The following is a 22,345-nucleotide window of genomic DNA, read 5'->3' as shown; positions in this document are numbered from 1 at the left end:
TATGTTTAATGTGATCCATCTAACCAAAAAAAAAAAACAAGAAGAAGGGAGGGAAGGAGGGAAGAAGGAAGGAAGAAAGGAAAGGAGGAAAAGAAAGAGGGAAAGAAAGAAAATATTTTCGGTTAATTAAGTTTGACATTTTACTGTCTAATGAAAACTTACTATGTATAATGAATGACTGCATCGTGCCTTTTTCATATTTTAGTTTTACCTAAAGGCTGACTCAATTTGTTTTTTGTAATAGTAGCTTTAGAAGCTCAAGTATTATATCCCCTTTAATGATTCTTATCTTGATTAACCAGACTTTTGAGTTTTGTCCTAGTTATGAGATTTGCCTATCCAAGCTATCCAAGTCTTCATAGAATCCTATGCCCAAGAGAAATAGGGTAAAAGCCCAAACTTGCTAGCTTCTCTGGACAGAACCCAGATATGAGATATGTCCTCAGCTGGATGGCAGTGGATCTTAGCCTCTTTTGTTTCATTAAAAAAAAAAGTCAAGCATGAGCTCCACAGTATGCAATGCTCCTGGATTAGAAAATGACATGCTGTGCCTCCCTCCGTCCAAGCTGACCACTTGCCAAATGGTCAGCCTAGTATGTCTACTGAATCCTGCATGAACGTATGAATGATGAAAAGAGGTTATTTTTAGCAGAAGTGACGTCACCGTTTGTGAAATGTTTGGTGAGAAAAATAATCCATTCCAAGGGGAAAAAAGGACATAAAAAAAGGTATATATACATATGTCGATGGAAATATTTTAAGCATCACCCAAAGGCGGGGTTTGGGCGATGAAAGACACTCCCAAGTTAGTTACCAGTAAAAAGGACCCTCTTGTGTGTGATGACTACAGATGGTCTGGAATACTAGTAAATAAGTCTGAAGGGTCAGAAGATCTGGAGGACTGCGAGTTTTAAAATAGGATTTTTTTAAATGCTACAAAATGTTCTCATGCAGGACAATCTAGTTTCAAATATTCTCAATAAAAGACTGCTTCCCAAAGTAGATTAAGAAATAACTTTTTATTTTTCATTTGCCAACCCCATGATTGAAAAGACATGTTGCTCCCAAATAGACAAGAGGCATTTTCTGAAACAAAATTCTTTCTGAAAATTTAGCTTGTGAAGTTATTACACTGCAAATCAGAGAAGGATTACAAAAAGCTACAGCCAACACTGAAAACTGGTATCACATTCTACCCCAAGCTTAGTAACAGAAGTTTTAAAGCTGTATCAAAACCATGTCAGCCACAGGATAGCAACAATAGTGGCATTAATTGTTGTGCCTTCAACTTAAGAAAAGCATTTAAAATATCCCATTTCCTATAAAAGATCATTTCCCAGAAAGGAACTGATTTATTCAATCAGAAGCCTATTAGAACTGGAACTAAAGAGCTCACCTCCTCCACCTCACAGTTCTACATTTTCCTGTAATCAACAATATCTCTAGCTAATCATTTGAGAGAATTTGGCTTCTCAGAAGAGTCTTTCTTTGTCATTTAAGCACAGTGTGGAATGGGGAAAAAAGTGTGTAGTTACAAGGGAACTAGGAGACTACAAAAGACAATCGCTTCTGAAACTCACAGATGCTCAAGAAATCAGAGACCCTCCATTACAGTGGGTCTCATATGCCTGAGAGCTTTGTGCTTGAGGAAACACTACTTAGAGGTAGCTCTGGTTCTGGTTTATATTTAATTACAATTTGCTGTATCCTGTCACAGGAAAGTTTCAACATTTTCAGCAAGGTACAAGCACTCCAAATTTCCTCCTTACCCACCCTATAGCTTCCCCATAGAAAACGGTAAGAAAAAGCTTAACTGTGAGTCCATATAGTATAGCGGCTAATTCAGCAATTCACACCCAACCATGGATTGACAGGACTAGGAAAGGCAACCTGGTGCAACGAGCTCCATGAGCTAGACCTGCAGAAGCGTGGTGGCCTGGTGTGTCCACAGCACGCAGGGAGAGGAGGGGAGGCTGAGTAATTAGGGGGCACACATGGAGAATTTCTTCTATGCATTTCATAGCACATTCTGCCACAGCAACAAAACCACCAACTCAGGAATGCATTTGACTGTACTCTTTGATTTCAAAGATGTCTGTGTCCCTCCCCAACCCCCCACCTACACATCATGCAAGAGAGAAGGATCGCTCTTCTGTACGTGAATACAGGGCCTAGCAAGAAGTGGGCAGGGGTGGGTACAAACAGCATGGTCTATACAACAAAATACCTTTTGAAAAGATTTATGTAACTTTAAGTATTAAAATGAAGGCTTTACCTCTACATACATATTCTGTAGTCCTGCTCCTACATGCATATGGTCTGGTCATTTTTGAAAGAGAACTCGAGCGTGAACAAGGAATCCAAAGGGCAGTTTTACGGGAGATGCAAGAGGTGCTAACAAACTTACCAGCGTTGTCAATCGTTCTACTCTGAGCCTCTTTATTCAATACTCTGAATGTCAACTTGAAAGGAAGAAAAAGAACCAAATATTCAGACCAAATTAATTATGTGCCATAAACTATTCAGCACACAGGATACCCTTTAAACGATACTGAAAAAATGTCCACTGCCTGAAGTATTAATTTTTAAAAAGCCAATAAACTGAAAATTTCAAAGGAGAAAGTGGTATGAGAACCTTCTTCCTCTCTCCCTCTTCAAATAAATCATTAAATACACTGGGTAACATTATACTGTCATTTCTATCATAACAATATAAACAATTTCCATCATCATCCTGAACATTACTTTATAAAGATATATATTTTAAAAGGCTCTCAAATCATTTTTCAACCCAGCATTTGAGAATAAAGCATTAAAAGAGTTTTGTATACAGTAACATTCATGTGATAAGTGTATGAATTTACAACCATACATAATATATATATATGTATATATATTTATATAAAAAACAAACTTGGCCAGAAGTTAAGGCTACCTACAAAGTTGTCCAAGTAAATTATGCTTGTCAAAACAATTACAAAATTAAAATCACATGCATTTTTAAATCATCTAAACCACTGACAAAATAAGGTTCAGCATTCAGTTTTCAAATTAACTGCAAGAAAGTGCTACAGATATTTACATTTTCTTAACATGAATCAGTGTTCCCACAAAGTTTCATTTGCATTTTTCACGAGCCTCAAATGTAATATAACTAAAAACTGAAATTTCTACAATTGGTACCTGGCACTCATGACAGAACAGGCGCACATGGCAGCCAGCAAGCTTCGTCTACAAATGTACTGTCTCACACCCCGAAATATGGTTTGTAATACTGTTTCGGCCTGACACGTGCTTGAAATTCTAACCCTCAAAAGGGACTAGAGTGAACATTTCATTAATAATTACACGTATCAGCAACCTCATGATAAAGGTTTCAGGCTTTTCCCACTCAAATCAAAGTAAATAATTTAAACATGGAACAAAACAAGACCAAAATATAAATGACTCGATCTCAAAACAATGAAAAGTCATTTCTGATATTTGCCTAAATATTTTAAATTCTTTCTTAAAAACTATTCTGAACAAATGCCTCTTTTAAGATTAATTTCATAAAAAATATATTCATAAATATAACTCAGAGCCTGCCAGCCTCCAACAGTTTTAAACAGAATTTGCTAAGATGGGAGAAGTCATTTAACCAGCTCATGTATTATTTTAGGACGTAAGCTGAGATAGCTAAATCTGTATTTTTTTTAATTTGGTGAGTTTTACATTTCCAATTTGGACATCTAAAAGCTACCGTTTATTTTTTTCATCTTTCCAACTTTGTACAACATATACTTTAGGATGAAAATTTCTATCAATTGGTAATAGGAGCAAGATTTAAAAAACAATAATGCTTAATGCTAAGGGTGTTTCGTCCCTGCTGAATCAAAAAAGGAAATGCTATTTTAGACTCAATTGAAATTTAGTGTTTTAGGCACTATTTTAATAAAACTAGCACCCTTAATTATTAGCTCATGTCTAAACAGGTAATTATTTTAGACAAATTATTGAAATAATTTTTCTCTTTTAAAAGAGTTTGATGCTAACATTTAAAGATAATAGATTTATTTACTGAATCAATATCATATTTTGAGCAACTCATAGTTTTTTCATGAGAGCTGATTCACCAAAAAATTATTCCAACTCTCTACAGCAGTTTCAACTATAGATTTTAGGCATCATTGAGAAGTTAAGTCAGGAAAAAAGATATTTAGTAATACTTAAGTGACATAACAGGGTTTTTTTAAATAACTTTAAACATTATATGTCTACCAGTTTTTCAGGTAACAGTATCTAAACAACACAATTTTTAAGATTATATACAAAAATCACCTTAGGGAATTACTGCAAGATGCTACTTTGCCAGCATGGCCCAGCATCTGTCTTAGTGCCTTTCCCTTTATCTTTGCTAAACAAATAAAACAAACAAATAAACACCCAGAAGGTGAGGCAGGTGATTGTCTTCGTGAGCTCTCTGATACAGACTATGGCAGAAGATGAAGAGAACAGAATGACATACTTAAAAAGACAAACCCAACCACAGACTGCTTCCCATTGTTACGATCCAGTGGAATGCAAGCTAGGAATAGGATAGAATTTGGAAATCCGGCTCTGTGTTGATGGGTTAAGGCATTCAGACTCCCCGGTCATTTTAAAGAACACTTCCTGTTCCTGTAGTTTCCTAGCAAACTCCTCTTCCAGTGTCTTAAAAAGAAAGGGAAAAAGAAATTATGCACTGGTATTAAAAACAGAATTTACTCTGACAGCCCAGATAAAATTATTTGCCCCGAAGACTTTGTCTGTTATCCTAAGGAAAAAGAGACTGCTCAACAGCTAGGACCATAGGCTGTGCAGCCCTGGGTTCAAGTCCTGGCTCAGCCACATGAATGGATAACTTGGGGGCAATTACTTAACTTCTCTATATTACAGAATCATTTCATTCTTCTGCTATGAAACAGCGATAATACCATCTACTTCACTGGGTTGCTATGAGAGGATTAAATGTGATAATAATGTACTTAACACACACTAGGTACTCAACAGATGGCACCTATTATTAACTACTGATATTAACTGTCTCTTCCACATGGAACTAACCATTTCCTATTTTTTTATTTTGATTACTGATGTGCATGTCTTTTCTTTCACATTGAACTATAAACTGTTTGAAGGTAAGACCTAAACCAGATTCATCTTTACAACCCCACAATATGGAGCAAATATAATAAGTGCTTGATAAATATCTGACGTATCAATTACTTTGTGGACAAGTGACTCAGGAGAAGTACTGCTGTAAAAATACAAAGTACAGGAAAAGATGGAAGGATAGGAAGGTTTCTCAGAAGAGGAAAACCATGAGCTTAGTTTCAAAGGAAAGATAAGAATTTGACAGACAGGGTGGGGAAGACACGCCAGACAAAGTGAGCTGAAACAATACACAGAGGCAGGAAACTGTGGAGTTGCTGTGAGTAACGGTGATTATACCCAGTACTGGAACATGAGCTGGGAACAAAGTGGCTAGTGGGAGACGAAGCTAAAAGGGCTGATATGGGCAAAGTATGGCACTATGAAGGCTTCAAAGTCAAAGTGAGGCGTTTATATTCAACTCTGTTGGAACTGAAGATTTATCAACACCACGATGACAGTAACAGAGATGCTCTTGAGGATAAACACTCTGGTGACGGCAGGCAAGCAGGAGGAAAGGAAAGTGAACAAGAGGCCAGAAGGACCATTAGGACATTACTGAACAATTTTAAGCAAATAGTAGGAAGACAGTAAAGGGAAAGAGAAATATTATGAAATAAGAGTCAAAATTATTTGTCATCTTATTGAATGTGGGGTGTGATGGAAATGAAAGGTAATTCAGGTTTCTAGCCTAGATGTCAGTTAAGAGAACAGGAATGTTAGGAAGAACACCTGATGGTGGGTAGGACTGGAGAGAGGGGGGAAGATGAGATGGAGATGAAGGAAAAAAGATGTTGAGTTTAGTTTTATCTCCACTGAGTTTACAATCTTTAGTCAACGTTCAACAACATTCAAGAGGTATGTACTGATCATTTACAATGTGCAGGAATTGTTCCAGAAGCTGCGTATCTATCAGTGAACAATGAGATAATGTCCCCGCTTTCAAGGAGCTTACATTCTGGTGGGAGAAGACACACAACAAAGAAATGTGTCTGGTGGTGATGAATATTATGAAGAAAAACAAAGAAAGGTTGAGGGGATAGAGAGGGTTCAAGGTAGGCATTGAAGCTATATTTTATATACAGTCATCAAAAAAAGAAACCTTTGATGAGATGATAATGGGACAGAATGAATGAAATGAGGAGGAATGGAACATCCATATGGAAAATGAGAGCTGAGAGCATGAACCAATAATAAAAACAATAAAATAATAACAATAACAACCATTCATTGGATCCTGACCACATCTCAAGTACTGTACACACATCACTTCCGTTAACTGTCTTAACAACCCCAATTAGGGAGGTAGTAACATCCTCATTTTACAAATGAGGAAAACTGGGCTCAGAAGTGTTAAGAGACAAAATTAATCAGTGTCAGCACTGAGATTTGAACCCAGACCTGTATGACTTTGTAATTCATGTTCTATACAAGTTTTGGAATTGTCCTTAAATACGCAACAGCTGAAGCCATGACAATCTACAAGATCATCAAGATAAAGAGCAGAGGTAAGAGTGTAAAACTGGAAAATGTCTACATTTCCGGTGACTAGATAACAAAGAAAGGTGATAAAGAGCACAGAGAAAGAAGAGAGTATGTCACAAAAGTCAGGTGAGAAGAAAATTTTAAGAAGATTTTTAAGAAGAACAGGTAGATAATGCCACTGGTGACCACTGTCAACCAATTCAACTGGGGAGGAATTTGAGGCGAAAGCTAGACTACAAAGGGTGAAAGGAGGAACTAGAGAAGGGACTTCTCACTTTCACCCCTCTGTGTATGTACCCTTTGAATTCAGAAACACATGAATGAACTACCTATTCAAAAATGTAACAAAAAACAAAATTCAAGTTAAAAAGCCACACTATTAGCACATGGTAGGTGCTAAATACATATTTCCTTGATTAACTCATTGGATGAATGGAAGAAAGGAATGGTTGAAATGTATAGCAGGCAGGAAGCCCAAGAGAAAATAAAGGTTTAAGTTTGACAGTTGGCAAAGAGAGAGAATCATATAGTAATAGCAAAGACAGAGTTGAAACGGTTGACCAGTTGGACCAGGCTAGCAGGGAGTCAAGCACAAACAAAGAAGATAGCTGGCTGGCTGGCTGGCGCGGGGTAGGAAGCCATCCCTATTTTACTAAATTGTCAATTAACACAGCACATAAGGGCCACGTAATCTGGCTCCAGTCGACCCATCCAGACAAAGCTGTCATCCCTTCCCTCTCTCCCTCCCTAATGCCTACACACAGGCACACACTCCCTCTAATGCTACCATGATAGGGAGCTACTTATGATTCCTGTACACATTATTTTCACTCATTCTCTTTTCTGTACTTAAATTGCCCCATTCCACTCCAACCTGTCTGTCCTCCTAGCAAGCTCTTGCTCATCTATCAAGCCGCACTTGGCTTACAAGGCATCTCCTCTCTAACCCTTCCTGACTTCCCTGAGCAGACTTAAGCACTCCTCCTCCTTTGCTGGTACACTGTGCTCCTCTGCTCTGTATCTTGTGCTTACCTCCTTCAGACAAATGCTGCTACTGATCTGCAACGGCTTGTCAACTAGATTCTGAACCTTTCGGGGACAGGGACTTTGACTCTTCATCTCTGTGTCTCCCGTCCCTGACACTGTTCCTGACACATATTAGGTAAAGAGCCAATAGCTGGGAGGATGGAGGGATGGATGAATGCAAGCATATTTTAATTAAAGCTTTTAAAATTACCTTTTTCCTAGGTCTCAATTTCTCTCTCCATTCCTTTAATTCTTGGCTGTGTTCCTCATCTAACTCCTTTAGTTTCTGAGTCTCATGCTCAACCAAGAGGTGGCATTTTTCATTCTGAAAATAAAGTTTGGATTTAAAAAATTTCAGATCAAGTTAGCAATTTTTCACAAATACAATTATCTTCCAAAATAATAAAGTATTCATTAAACATAAAGCCATTACTGAGGTTGAAATTCTCCTCTAACAACCAAAGGCCAAGAATTATGAAAAGAGTCATAACTTCATTTTTGCAAGTGTAGAGGCTAGATCTGTTATCCATATGAAAAGAACTTGAATAGAAAGAACTAGTTTGATCCTGATTTTCCTTCTAAGAAGGTTTACTTACAAAACTGACACTTCAGAGGGCAACTTGCAAGCATTTTATCCAATGGTACCAGAACATGGGGTTAGAAACTATTCCACTCTAGTAAATTAAGCAAATATGTAGCATATCCACAATGTATACACTACTCTGAAATTGTAAACATTTTAGAAATTATATTACATTACATTACATTATATTATATTATATTATATTATATTATATATATTAGAGAGCTGCATACCCCAGGTAAGGTTCAAAAACAGTCCTCTCTAAAGTAATGTTTAAATTCCTTAGGAAAAGAATTCTCATATTTATCACCTTTTTCAAAAACCTTGAAGAAAATGAACTATTTCTCCCTAAATAAAAAGAAATTTTAAATTCAGAATGATAACAAAAATGCCTACATCATTTTTAAAACTTTGTTCATCTTCTTTGCAAAATACACTAAAAATTCTCAATAGTACTTTTGAAAGATGCAACTTCTTATATCATAAATTAACTTCATGTTTATACTAATCACAGCTGTGTAAGTTCTAAACAAGTGCCTGCGATACTAAACTGATCTTCCTTTGGGTCTACAGAGGAAAGAAAACCTTTAAATCCCAGCATCTTCACAAGCAATGTGCAGCTTACTCTGAGTAGCTATTATTTCCTCAAAACCAGCCACCCGTACTGTGCATCTACTACCAGCTTTGCGTTCATGCTTCTGGAGCTAACCTGCAGTTGATGCAGTTCTCGGACATTGGCTTCACACTGCAACTGAAGATCCCGCATTTGATTTTCATGTTTTTGATGCTGAGCCATTCTCTCATTTTTCTGCCTCTTTTCTTCTTGAGAAGCAAACTATAAATAAGAAAAACAAAAGATAAATATGGTTAACAAGTAATGTAATTTCTGCATCTTCCAAAGGTGTAATTAAGGAATGTAACAAAGCTTAAAGTACAATAAACTAAAGCTGCAAGTAATAATACGCTGGGACTCAAAGCTGGAGTCTACATCATGGCTTTGGTGGGGTGTAGGGAGGTGGAGAGAGACTTCTGATTAAAACCTTGTTCCTCCTATCTGCTTAGTGACCTCAGTTAATTTGTGTGTGGGATCTGTGACTGTAGAAGTATAGTGAGGCCACACGTTTGACTGAAAAGCTGGCCAAGTCATCTTATTCCCAGGGCTGGTCTTAGGACCAGCCTAGCCCTGGATCTGGTGTGGGGCATAGAAGAGAGCAGAGCTCTCCATGGCCAGCACCTGAGGGAGACTGAGTTGGTACATGCCATATGTGTACAGAGCCATGGTGAACATCAATGAGCCCAAGGTGGCTCCAAATGTTTACAACACAATTATGTGGTACTTCTAAAGGCCATTCAAAAATTTTAAACTTAAAGAAAGTAATTTGCTTATTTACTTGTTTAATTTTGTCACGATCCTGATCTGGTGTTGCTGTTGGGTTAATTCTCAAACTCTTCTTAAACATGGCCATGCGAGTCTTGGCTTCGCTGCGCTGAATCTTAGGCAGTCTTGCTCTTTCTTGAGTCTGTCTGTTTTTCAACTCCTCAATAAGTCGTTGATTGTAACGCTGCATTTGTTCTGTTTCCTAAGAAAGTTTCAGAGTCCAGTGATGTAGATATAATTTAATACTCAGTACCCACATGTATGCTCAAACATGTCATTTTGCTGTTGCTTCCCCAAATTACTCTCTCCCTTGTTGCATATCAACCAGCAAAATATTAGGCAAAAAAATAATTTATAAGAAAAATAAGCTATTAGTAATAAGAGATTTATATTGACTCTCGTATACTAAGTATAGGGAGTCCACATTTTTAAGATACCTGAACCATAAATGGAGCCAAAATAGCTACCTCTGAGAGACAAGGTGAAGATTATAATGTATAAGAGGTCTTTAAGCATTGTAATTAGTTACCTTCCTTGGAATTTGTAGAAAAGAGTTTGCAATCATGACCAACATACAATTAATTACTCCAAATTTCAAAGAAATTTTAGGATAAAAGAAAGGAAACCTAAACTTTATTCTGTAAAAAATATGTTTCAAAAATAAATAGCTCTGGGCTTCCCTGGTGGTGCAGTGGTTAAGAATCTGCCTGCTAATGCAGGGGACGTGGGTTCAACCCCTGGTCCGGGGAGATCCCACATGCCGCGGAGCAACTAAGCCTGTGTGCCACAACTACTGAGCCTGCGCTCTAGAGCCCACAAGCCACAACTACTGAGCCCACGTGCTGCATCTACTGAAGGCTGTGTGCTCTAGAGTCTGTGCTCCACAACAAGAGAAGCCATCGCAATGAGAAGCCTGCGCACCGCAACGCAGAGTAGCCCCCACCACCGCCACAACTAGAGAAAGCCCGCGCGCAGCAACAAAGACCCAACGCAGCCAAAAATAATAAGTTTAAATAAATAAATTCAAAATAAATAAATAAATAGCTCTGCAAACTTTAAAATGAACAAAAAAGTGAACAAATTTTCCTTTCATTAACCTTCTCATGGCGCTTAAGCAGCTGATGTCTTTGCATAAAATACTGATCTTTAAGTTGCTGTTTGAGCAGCTGGTGTTTTTCTTGTAAATGTCGTTCTTCAAGCTCCCAAATCGCAGCTTCTCTAGCTAGAAGAAGAAAGCAATTTCAAAATGTAACTTTGCTCTTTTTACTAATGTACTTTGGTCTTCATTTTAATATTTACATACAAGTGTTCTAATACACTAATTAATACACACGGACATTCTGAGCTATAAATGAAATATTACCAACATAAAGATAATATCCATTTACCACTTTCCGTTCTGTTTTGATGTCCTGTAAACAGAGAACGCCCTACCCACAACACCAAAATTCCATTTAACCATCTTAATGAGAAAGAAAAAGAATATAAGGTATTTGTTAGGGGAAATAAGTGCTTAAAATTCCATTCTATCACGTAGCCAATTTAAGTATACCAGCATTGTAAGGCATAATGAGTACATAAAATTATTCAGGTATATTTCTACCATCATCTGGACAAAAAAGATGTTTTAAGGATTATATGTTTATGTTCACTTCTATTGCCTTAAAGGAGTTCTGTATCTTGCAGTACTTCTTAATTTTATGAAGTATTTTCCTCTTATTTACGTTAAGTTGCTTCATCTTTTCCTCTACCACTCTAGCAAAAGAAAACATTCAAATAATTTCCAAGGTATATCTCTGCAATGTTTTGAGATATATATATATACATATGCTGCATAATTTCATATACCTCTCATGAGCTGTTGTTTGTTATTCAGGCACTCTCTTTCAATATTGGCTAACTCTGCCTTCTGCTGTTGGATGATCTTTTTCAGAGAGCCATCTAATTCTTGTTGTTGCTTCTGAACAAACTCTTGTTCCTATTAGACATAGTTAACCATCAGTTAATAAGTATCTACTGAGCAAAACATCCATTTATCTCTACCTCTGTGTATATTAGTGATTAACAAGATTTCTGAACCAAGTTTCTAAAGTTAACTAGATTTAAAAATCACCAAAATTATATAGTATAGATACAACATAAATGTATTAGTCACCCAATTCAAGCCCAGAAAGAAAGTACTAGAATACATAATATTCTAAACTCACTATTAAGAATAACACATACAAGAGAAGTCCATAACCCACTCATAATTAAAATGCCCTACATCTATGGGAAAAAAATAAATTTACAGTTTCTAAAACTCACTGTTCATTTCACTAGAGTGTGGACAAAACAAGAATAAACAAGAAATGTCTTTCAGGAAGAGAGGCAATAAAGAGCAAACAAGTAAAACAGATACCGGGATTTTAAACTCTCTATTTTTCTATTAATAAAGAGTTAGGAAGCCATACCATGGCTACACTAACAGAGAAAGACAGTTTCTGGATCTTTAGTCTGTGCCTAAAAAGAACAATACTTTAAGGATTTAATGAGAAATAATGCATTGCTAGAGAAATGTGAACTAGAAATAGGAAAATGAGTTACATTTTACGACTCTACAAACAAAATTCCTTATAATCAGAGAATTCTACCAACATGTATGGGATTCACTCATTCATTCAACAGTATTTACTGAGTACATACTATTTTTGCCCAAATGCCAAATTTATACTTTCAAAAAAAATCCTTCAATTACTGTGTAAGGAAAGGAAAGGTTAAAGTGACTTATGGTCATTATGCTAGATTATACACTTGCAGAAGGAAAGGAACAATACTCAAACTGAAGAAATGCAAATTTTGCCAGTAAACGTTTGGCTCTCCATCCCTCTCTTGGCTGTTATAGCAGTTTGTGGTTAGCTCAAGGGTATTCTGATCAATTTGAGTATAGATTTAGAAATTTAGGGTTGAGCAGCACTTCACCTATAATCCCTCCTCTTGCACATCTAAGAGATGTAAAACCTCAAGATCCATTTTGGAACTATTTTTTAGGCCTTGGACAGAGTCTGACAGGATCTGGATCACTACCAGCCTGGTCTTCAGTGCACAAAGAGTGAGTCAGCAGTGTTCCTCAAGATGCTTGTCCTACTACTGTTTCTCTGGAGGTGAGAATCAGGTCTTACCATCCATGACATCCTGTTAATTTGTTGTCACAAATGCTGCTGCCTCATCTACATCATGATTTGTATTTTAGCATAAATACAAATATACAGTAGCAGAAAAACTAATAAACTGTCTCTATAAAATACAATTGCCAGTTGCAAGTGGAATAACATGTACTTTTGTATTTATTGAGCTATGGTCTTATGTACTGGGGACAGGAAATGTACTTACGTGTTGTTAAAAAAAAATATCATGCACATTGTCAGTTCCGTAGATAGAATAAATGCTGAGCAAATTTATACAAAAAAAAATTACAATTGCCAACTTGACTACAGTCACCTACATCACTTTATCACAGCAAAGAAAAATATAAAAGAAAAAGTCAATGAATATTTAAATTCAACTGTCTAGAATAAGGCTTTTGAGTTTTATTTAAAGAGATGCAAAAATCTCCATCCTTATAAGCAGTTATAACAAAATAAGTTGTCAAGCTTCTCTTTTCCTACAGTAAATATCATTTGTAATAAAAATTAAATTGATTCTCTAATTTCATTGTAAAATGTCTATATGCAAACTTGTTTAATAAACAATATAATCTGCAGATATATCAAAAGTTTTCTTTTGTTCAACATTTTTACCACTAGTTTGCATAAAGAACTTTAAAAAAATATCTGTGTGGACAGAAATAATGGGTCCAAATTATCATAAATATAAATATTACATTTACATTTATCAAAAAAATCAAGTGTTAAAGATGGGGCAAATAAATATTTATATGAAACTAAAAAAGGTAAATACAGTGGACCCTTGAACAACACAGGTTTGAACTGTGTGGGTCCACTTAAACGTGGAGTTTTCACTAAGTATGTACTGCAGTACTACACATTCTATGGTTGGCTGAATGTCCAGATGTGGAACCACGGATGCGGAGGGCCAACTGTAAAGTTATATGTGAATTTTCAATTGCGCGGAAGGTCAGCACCCCAATACCTGAGTTGTTCAAGGGTCAACTGTATAAGCCAGTGCCACTAAAAAAGTGAACGTGATTTCTCGTCAATGCAGTTTTTGGTCGTATTATTATATTTATGTCTAAATTAGGCAAGATAAGAGTTCAGGTCAAAGAAAACCTTTTTTAAGCACTTAGTAAATGCTGGGGACTGTACTACTTACAGGGTTACTAAAATTAACAAAAGACAGTACTGCCTTCAAGGAGTTTCCACTCTATTGGTCCCAAATTGGTTTTATCTGTCAGCCCATATAAAGAGTAGTGGGTCCCTTCCCTTAGTAACATACTTTGAAAAGTTCAAAAGTAAACCACAGAGAACTCAAAGCAAGGAATAAGGGTCCAGAAATCAAGACTCAAAATGAGTGACACGGAACTACAAAAGCACGCCCTGAAGTGGCCAGTATATGAGAGGAAAAAGGAGCTAAGACTGTTATATAGAAGCGGGCAGAACTAGCACTGTGCTCCTCCAGAAGATAAAGAAAGATCAACAGGTCAAGGCAGGCAACGTATGGAAGTGTTTCCTAACCATCAGAGTTTGCAAAGACACCAGCTGCCTTATGCACTTGAATAATCAAGCAGAGTGTGGATGATTACATAGTCAAGAATATTGCACATTTGATTTTTTTTAATATTAAAGCCAAAAACTACCGAAAAGGTCCCTTACACATTAATTAATATATTTTATTACCACAAAAGAAATGAAAATTTAATATCACTGAGCTTTCATTAAATTTCCTAACTTCAAAAGCCAAGTATAATACATTCACAGTGGAATCTGTAATTAGAAATTACTCTTAGGATCTAAAAGAAAAGTGATTTTACATTCCAAAAAGACTGCACAAATTACACTCATTTAAAAAAATAATAACAGATCAATTTGATCACTAGGAGTAACAATTTCAAAATGGACACAGAAATTGTAAAATGAGTGCCCTTTAAATGTACAAGTTTTAATTCTGATAAGGAATTTTATCCCATTAGTCAGATAACTGTGAACATTAAAAATACAGCTTTGGGTTCTAGAAAACTATAAGAAAGGGCTATGATACGTGGCGCTATTTGTACAGCATTTGGTCATTTTAACTTAAAAGCTAAAAATGGTAATGATCAGAAAAGTGTTCATAATTCATAATTTCTCCCTCTTGTCAAAAAATAATTAACATTTTGACTACTCTTTTAGAAAACTATAGAGTCCAATGGCTGACAATAATATAAATAAATAAATAAATAATTTCAGGAGGGGGGAAGGAGGGGTTGAAATCAAGCTGTATTCTATCTACTCCAGTTGTGTGTATCAAACATCACAAACAAAAATTACAGTGTTAAATAAGCTAGTCATTTCCCTATAGAAACTGTGAGAAAGAATACAGCCTGGAATTCCAGACTTAATTTAAAACTGCAACATGGAGAATAGCAACCCACCATTCATTATGGACAATTTGAACAGTGAAAACTAAATGGAACTAAAATCACCACTTTTAACATGGCTTTTCTGACCATATCCATAATTAAAACATCTACATAAACATATATGCAATCAAAATGTCACTTCACACGAAGAGAAAAATCTAACCACAGCATTCAATTTCTCACATGTGCAAAGTTCATAAAATACTATTGAGAAGATATTTCTTGAAAAAGATGAAAATCTCAGATTAAAATTTGTGGTGGTGTAGACAGAAAAAAGAACACTGTAGTAGAAGTGTTCTAGTTCCAGCTCTACCACTAATCTCTTTTGTGACTTTAGGCAAATCACTTAGTCTTCTGTGCCTCGATTTCCTCATCTGTAAAACAGACACACTCCATCCCTATATTAGGGGTTGGCAATGAGAATCAAATGTGAAAACTCTTCAAAGAATACTGTACTATAAAGTTCATGTCAGGTTATTACTACCGTCATCACTGACATTATCATCTATTAATCTTCTAGGTTTACAGCAAATGAAGCTAACAATGAAAAGGCACATGTGAGCCAAAGAAAAAGCAGGTAAAACAGAAGAAGGCACCCTCCTACAAGGCACGCGGGACTTACGTCCTGCATTTGGGCGTTGAAGACTGCACAAGATGACAACTGAAAAGACTGAATCATGACCTGAGCAACGCCCTGTGGATCAGAATACAACGCACTTCCCAGGTAAGAATAGAGCTGAATGACTTTTTGTAAATGGAAAGAATAATTATACAAACTCAGAGTTTCCTGAGGCCTGGAACAAGTCACTTAACAAAGGGGTCTCTTTCTCATCTGTAAAATGAAGGATTTGAACTAGATCAGTGGTTTCCAAACTCTAGTTTGCTGCCATTGTTTTTTAAACCAGTTGAACTTTCTTTTTAAAAAACTCACCAAAACAATCTCAGTTTATAAAACAGATGAAAAGTGGTCCTGCTCTGGAAGCAGGGGCCCAGAGCCCTACTGTCCTCACTTTTTGAAGGATTCTCGAGATGCTTCTTCCAAACTCAAGAGCTCCTGAGAGTACAGTTTGAAAACCACTGAACTAGATGATCAAATACATTCTAGTTCCATGACCATATGGCTATTATTCATAAAGTCTTTAAAAAGTTTAAAATATTAGACTCAAGTTATCATGGGTTAACACCTTCATCAAAAGTGGTAGCTAAATAGAAATACTTTTGAAATTTGTTAGATTACTAAATTCTTCATTAAATTTACAGATAGAAATTTACTATTTCTTTCAGCTTTAGTTGGAAAATACAGGCTAGCCCCTCAAATTATATGAAAAATCACCAACAAAGTTTTATTAAAGCATTGGATCACTTACCATTCAACACTAAATTCTCAATTTCAACTCTAGAGTCTGACATTTTACCTTTTGAAATTAAAAACTTTACATTCCTTTACAAGGCAAAAACCAAATTGTTATCTTCTGGTTTGAAATCCAAATTACCCAAAAATCGATGTGTGGCCAGCAAGGACTTCCTCTTCACCTATTAATAAGGCATGGCCAACAACCACTGGGCCAAGCCAATAAGAGTTTAGATTAGGCACAGAAAGGGTAGCTTGAATACAAGAAGCAGCATGATGCAGTGGTTCAGTGTATGAAACATGGAGCCAAACTTGCCTAGATGAGAATTCTGGCTCTACCACTAACCAAATGTGTGAACGTGGGAGAGTCATTCAACCTCCTGTGCTTTAGTTCCCTCACCGGTAGAATGGGGGTAATATGCGTAACTAACTACCTCCTGTGTTGTGAGGTTAAATGAGTTCATATAGGTAAAGCATTTAGAACAGTATGTGCCATATAGTAAATGCTGTGTTTGCTATTATCACCTCAACTACAGGCATACCTTGGAGATACTGTAGGTTCGGCTCTAGACCACCGCAGTAAAGCAAGTCACACGAATTTTTTGGTTTCCCAAATATATAAGCTATGTTTACGCTATAGTCTGTTAAAGTGTGCAATAGCATTATGTCTAAAAAAACAACATACATACCTTAATTAAAAAGTAGTTTATTGCTAAAAAATGCTAACCATCACCTGAGCCTTCAGCAAGTCGTAGTAGTAACATCAAAGATCACAGATCATCATAACAAATATAATAATGAAAAAGTTTGAAATACTGTGAGTATTACCAAAATGTGACACAGAGGCACGAAGTGAGCAAAGCTGCTGGAAAAATGGTGCTGACAGACTTGCCCAATGCAGGGCTGCATGAACCTTCAATTTGTAAAAAACACAGTACTGCAAAATTGCAATAAAGTGAAGAGCAATAAAACGAGGTGTGCTTGTAGTAATTCCCATACCAGGCCAAGACAAAATTTTTCATTGGCTCACAGGAAGAAAAAAAAAACAACTAAATTTATTCAAATAGGCTAGTTTTATTAAAATTTTAAATTCTGAAATAGTTTCCTTATTTTTCATGGTGTTAAAATAATCTCTCTTTTGAAATGATGGTGACAAATAAATGGCAGTTTCAAATAACCTTCCTTGACAAAAACAAAAAAATTTTTAATGGCAACCCATTTGTCATGCCCCCCAAAGGTTTTTGTTGCTTCTATGTTTCTTTTCACGAATCTATAAAATTCAAAAGTCTGGGAACCACTTTTTAAATTACATAAAACCCACGTTAAAAAGATAATTTAAAGCAACAAATAAATAATCCATGTCTCTTCTTCCTTTCATTAACATCTGTAACTACAAACTGAGCTCACTTCTCTCTTTGCCTCCCAGCTGAGTGCAAGCTTAATTAAAAGGTGATCCCAAGTATAAAAGACCTCATACTCATGTGAGATACTTCTAGAAAAATCTGTTGAAAATACCAATTTATCTATTTTGTAGAGAATTCACCCATCAATTGGCTCAGCCTTATCATAACCTAGAATCAGGTTTATATAGGTAAAAATGGTCTATTTTTGTAACTGCTGGATTCTGAATCAAAAAGAAAAACAACATACTTAATATTTAAAATCTGGTTTTAAGTTGCTTATATTGTTGAGTTTAACAGTAATAAGTGTTTTATCTACCATTTAACATTACCATTACCAGGCTTGCAGGATCTCAGTTCCCCCGACCAGGGAAGGAACCCAAGCCACAGCAGTGAAAGCCCGGAATCCTAACCACCAGGCCATAAGGGGACTCCCAAATTAATGGCCTTTTAAATATGCATTCCTTTTGTATGCACAAAGCTTATATACTCACCCTCTATATTTTTCTGCCCTAAAAATCTTCTATCAACCATTGACATTACCACTTAAATATAAGCTTCCATCATGATTAAAATAAGAATAGAGTGGATTATACATTAACATACATGTTTATTTCATCTGGAGTCAGCTTTCCAAACATTTCACTTAATTTCATGTCAGCAACTTAAATGTCACCATTAGTGTGAATTTAGTACTACATAAAGAATGCCCTGGGAACCTTTGTATGAGGAGACGTCAACATCATATAATAAGTACAGAATTTACCCTTTCAACCATGGTTTACTGAGCTGTGAAAATATTGCCACTTTCTGTTTTTAGTAGCGTTAAGCTGCTGCTGTTACCTGAGCATGCTGGCTTTGTGCAAGCTCCTCTTTCCTGCGTTTCATGAGCTCTTTTCTCAGCTCTTTGGGTGCTTTCTCCACTTCATTTATAACCTACAGTGTATAAGCATGCAGGAGGTGGGGAAAAACACTTTCTCCACAGCAAGCATTTACGTGAGCAGACAAGCTACAAGTCAAATAAAGCTGTTAAAAAGCTCCTTTCAACATGCATTAGCATAGGTGTTAGTTTGGTGAAAAAGAATGAAAGGATAGAACATGCTTAATCTCAGTGCAGAAAGGGACATTACACCATATAAGGAAAATTAGTTGCTTAATTATCCCTACATATCATTCTCTCTTTAGATCCAAAGACAATCAGTAAAGAATTACTTGCAACGCTAACGCTGAACTAAAGGTGATAAACTCAACTGACCTTGAAAGATCATAAAATTATAAACATATCTACTGACATTGTTTGAAATATTGGATATAAGGAAAACAAATGCCACTCATTTATAAAACTGCAAAATTTCATAATTGGCTTGATAAAACCAATGAAATAATTCTAAATGAAATCCACTTAATGAGATCAAAAGAAAAACAAAAGGGAAAGTAAGCATTAGAATACACAAAGGAGAGACAAATGGACACTAAGTTTTCTTTTTTCATAATAAACTATTTTATATATGGTGCGATAAAAATGAACACATCTGATGATTTTGGGATTAGATTAGAAAAACATTCTCCTTTGCTGATAATTTAAGCCAAAATCAATTGTCAGCTTTAAAATCAGTAATATAACCCCTCATAAAATAAGTTTATATGCTATGATTTATTATACCAAATAAAGTATATTATAAAATGAAGTGTATTTTAGAGCTCCTTCTTTCAATCATTTCAAAACCCTAGATAGGTATTCCACCTAACAATAGATCTGTAATCCAACTACGAAAAACGATCACGTGTTTATAAGTAGAAGCACCAAAAGCAACCAGATTCCAAATCACCACACGCCATTGATGGTCTGTGAAAGAGACTGATTATGATTTAACATAGTGTATTTAAAATTTCCCGTCAGTAATCTCTCATGAAACCAAATCACCATGAAAAAGAAGAGACTCCCCAAATGCAAGAAGTTTAGCGATAAGGAAAAAAATATAGAATAGAATTATTTAAAATATGCATATCACTATCTCAAACATGTTCTCTGGCTAAACCTCTCCTAGTCCAAAACAGTAACAATAACTAGAAACTTTTAGATATCTATAATTAAATCATATACTTACCTACAAAATTTTTAAAATTTAACCTGATATTAAAAAATAACCTCTTAAAACTACTCACGGTTTCAAGAAAATTAACATTTAGTTAATACAGTAAAGTCATACATCATGGTATATAGAGCAATTCTATATAAAATATAATAAACAGTAATAAAACAGTAATTTTTAGAAATGGTAGCCACATCAAAAGGCTATATACCATTTCATTCATCTTTACCTAAAGAAATCATAGAATGCACTTTATTTATTAACATTTGATTCTATCCTTTTTAAAGCAGATCCTCAAGTTCAGCAAAATGATGTTCCATTATCTGCATAATTTCATTGTTAAAATCAATGAATCTGAGTACTTGGGACATGGAACAAAAGTGAAAATGTATTCACTAGTTTGGTTGATATTAGTGTGTTCCAAAACTAATAAAACTGATCATAATATTGTCCCGGGGTCTTCCATATCATGAAAAGATAAATTCTCCTCTTATACTAAAGGAACAGAATAAATTATAAAATTATCTCTCAAAACTGATAATATGTAAAAGCTCTCTTAGTGTTATTTTAATTGGGAAAGAAAAACACACACTAATACAATATGTTAATCCTCTTTCTGAAACAATGACAATCTTTCATAGTAAATAATACCACAAATAGATTCTATGACAGTATGGAACAATTTCAGGAAAAATGAAAAAATTCATTATAATCAAATGACTTTACAGATATTTTCCACCTGTGATTGTTCAAAGTATCTCACAATTTGATAAACTTAAAGATATTATTTCAAATTTCAGGTTACTCAGCTTTTGTTTTGACACAAAGTCCAAGAAAGGTAATCAAGCTAATCAAGAGAAAAAAACATTTTTAAGCATGAATTAAATATTGCAAATAAATATTAAGATGAATTATTATTGCCACCTGCACACAGAACATAGTATGTTTTCTTGAAAAAGAACATTACTATGTCAGGCCTTAAATGTTGCATTAAAAAAGGAGGAGTGATAGGTTGAAAGGAAAATGGATTAGACTCAATTTGAAGACTTGGTTCAAGGGTTAGCTGGACATTTAATAATAGTTTGTGAACTTGAACAGGCCATTAAAACCTCTTCTACTCCAGTTTTCTTGGCAGTAAAATGAGATAACATCTGACCTTACTACTACCCTACCTAACTGCTGGGAAGACCGAAAAAAAAAATGAATGAGTGCCATTTAACTGCCAAGTATTATCTTAATTCCTTAGACAGTCTTAAGTGTACATTAAAAACAGTAGTTACACTTACCTCCTTCTTTCGGTTCTTTAACATATTCTGAAATTTGGACAACTCTTTCTCTTGTTCACCTTTAATGCGTTTGGCTTCATCTCGTAAGCGATTTGTGTGTTCTTGTTCTAGGCGTTCAATAGTCTGTTTCTGCTGTTTTTCTAGATTCTCAATCTCTTGGTCATATTGTCGTTTCTTGCTCTGTAAAATGATGTAGCTCAAGATCATTTAACTTTAACATTAACGCTCATATTAATTCATTATACTGAAGATGTTTACTAAGAGCACATAACTGGCATTTAAATTGAGTGACGTAATACATACCCTTCGCAATACTGAACAAGTTCAAATGCACTAAAATATGTTTTAAAAATTTTTCAAAAAGATGTGCATTTCGTTTTTTTCTAATATGGAAAACACTTTTTTCTATTGTACAAGTGTAGAACGTTCAAAAATTTTTAGACAATCTAGAAGAATATCCAGTTGCTACGAAATACTAAAGTAAGAAAATTTTCAGTATTTATCCTATAAAATTTTTGATAAATCAAAGGTCTCATTTGAAGTCTATTTTAAAAACGTAGCATTACTTGTCATTTACAAATTTACCCTTCCTCATTAAGGTTCTTAAACATCATATTTCATTGAAACAAACCTTTTAGAATTATAAATCTACTCTCTCAACAAAAGATTTCTGCTTATATAATACTTGAGTAACATTGCAATTTTAGACACAGGTAGAGTTAAGTATTTGTAAAGGGTGTTTTCTTTTAAAAAAAATTAAAAAGCAAAATATTTTGGAAAATATGTGGGGGAGAAAGTAGAATATAAGTACTGTAAAAATACTCAGAACAAAAGTTCATTATTTTCTTAGGAATTCTCAGTTATGATACAACATATGTAATCAGCAATGCCAACCACAAAACAATCCTTACCACTTAAAATTATAAAAACCTAAGTACTATAATCAACCATGAATCCTATAACATTTCAAACGATCTTTTTTCTAACCTACATTAAGCTACATGTTCAACATAA

General features: G+C 35.1%; 1 protein-coding gene across 4 annotated transcripts in view; it reads right to left on the bottom strand.

Annotated features, from left to right (window-relative positions):
- Positions 1 to 1,001: 1,001 nt before the first annotated feature.
- The window catches only part of SLK (STE20 like kinase), a gene marked incomplete at its 5' end in the record, with an annotated part of 54,944 nt that continues 33,600 nt past the window's right edge, over positions 1,002 to 22,345 (bottom strand). For 2 of the 4 annotated variants that reach the window (XM_082408255.1, XM_082408258.1), the window contains 8 exons: positions 1,002 to 4,692; positions 7,895 to 8,008; positions 8,976 to 9,101; positions 9,658 to 9,846; positions 10,742 to 10,866; positions 11,493 to 11,622; positions 18,796 to 18,888; positions 21,332 to 21,511. In XM_082408255.1, the coding sequence (XP_082264381.1) occupies positions 4,546 to 4,692; positions 7,895 to 8,008; positions 8,976 to 9,101; positions 9,658 to 9,846; positions 10,742 to 10,866; positions 11,493 to 11,622; positions 18,796 to 18,888; positions 21,332 to 21,511 (1,104 nt within the window). In that variant the 3' untranslated portion in view covers positions 1,002 to 4,545. The remainder of the gene's footprint in view (positions 4,693 to 7,894; positions 8,009 to 8,975; positions 9,102 to 9,657; positions 9,847 to 10,741; positions 10,867 to 11,492; positions 11,623 to 18,795; positions 18,889 to 21,331; positions 21,512 to 22,345) is intronic. The other 2 variants (XM_082408256.1, XM_082408257.1) reach the window with 2 other exon arrangements.

This window comes from Balaenoptera borealis (genome assembly GCF_965194805.1).
Source record: "Balaenoptera borealis genome assembly, chromosome: 10".
NCBI classification, from domain to species: Eukaryota; Metazoa; Chordata; class Mammalia; order Artiodactyla; family Balaenopteridae; genus Balaenoptera; species Balaenoptera borealis.
The sequence above is the reverse complement of the archived record's forward strand: the minus strand, read 5'-3'. Positions and strand labels throughout refer to the sequence as shown.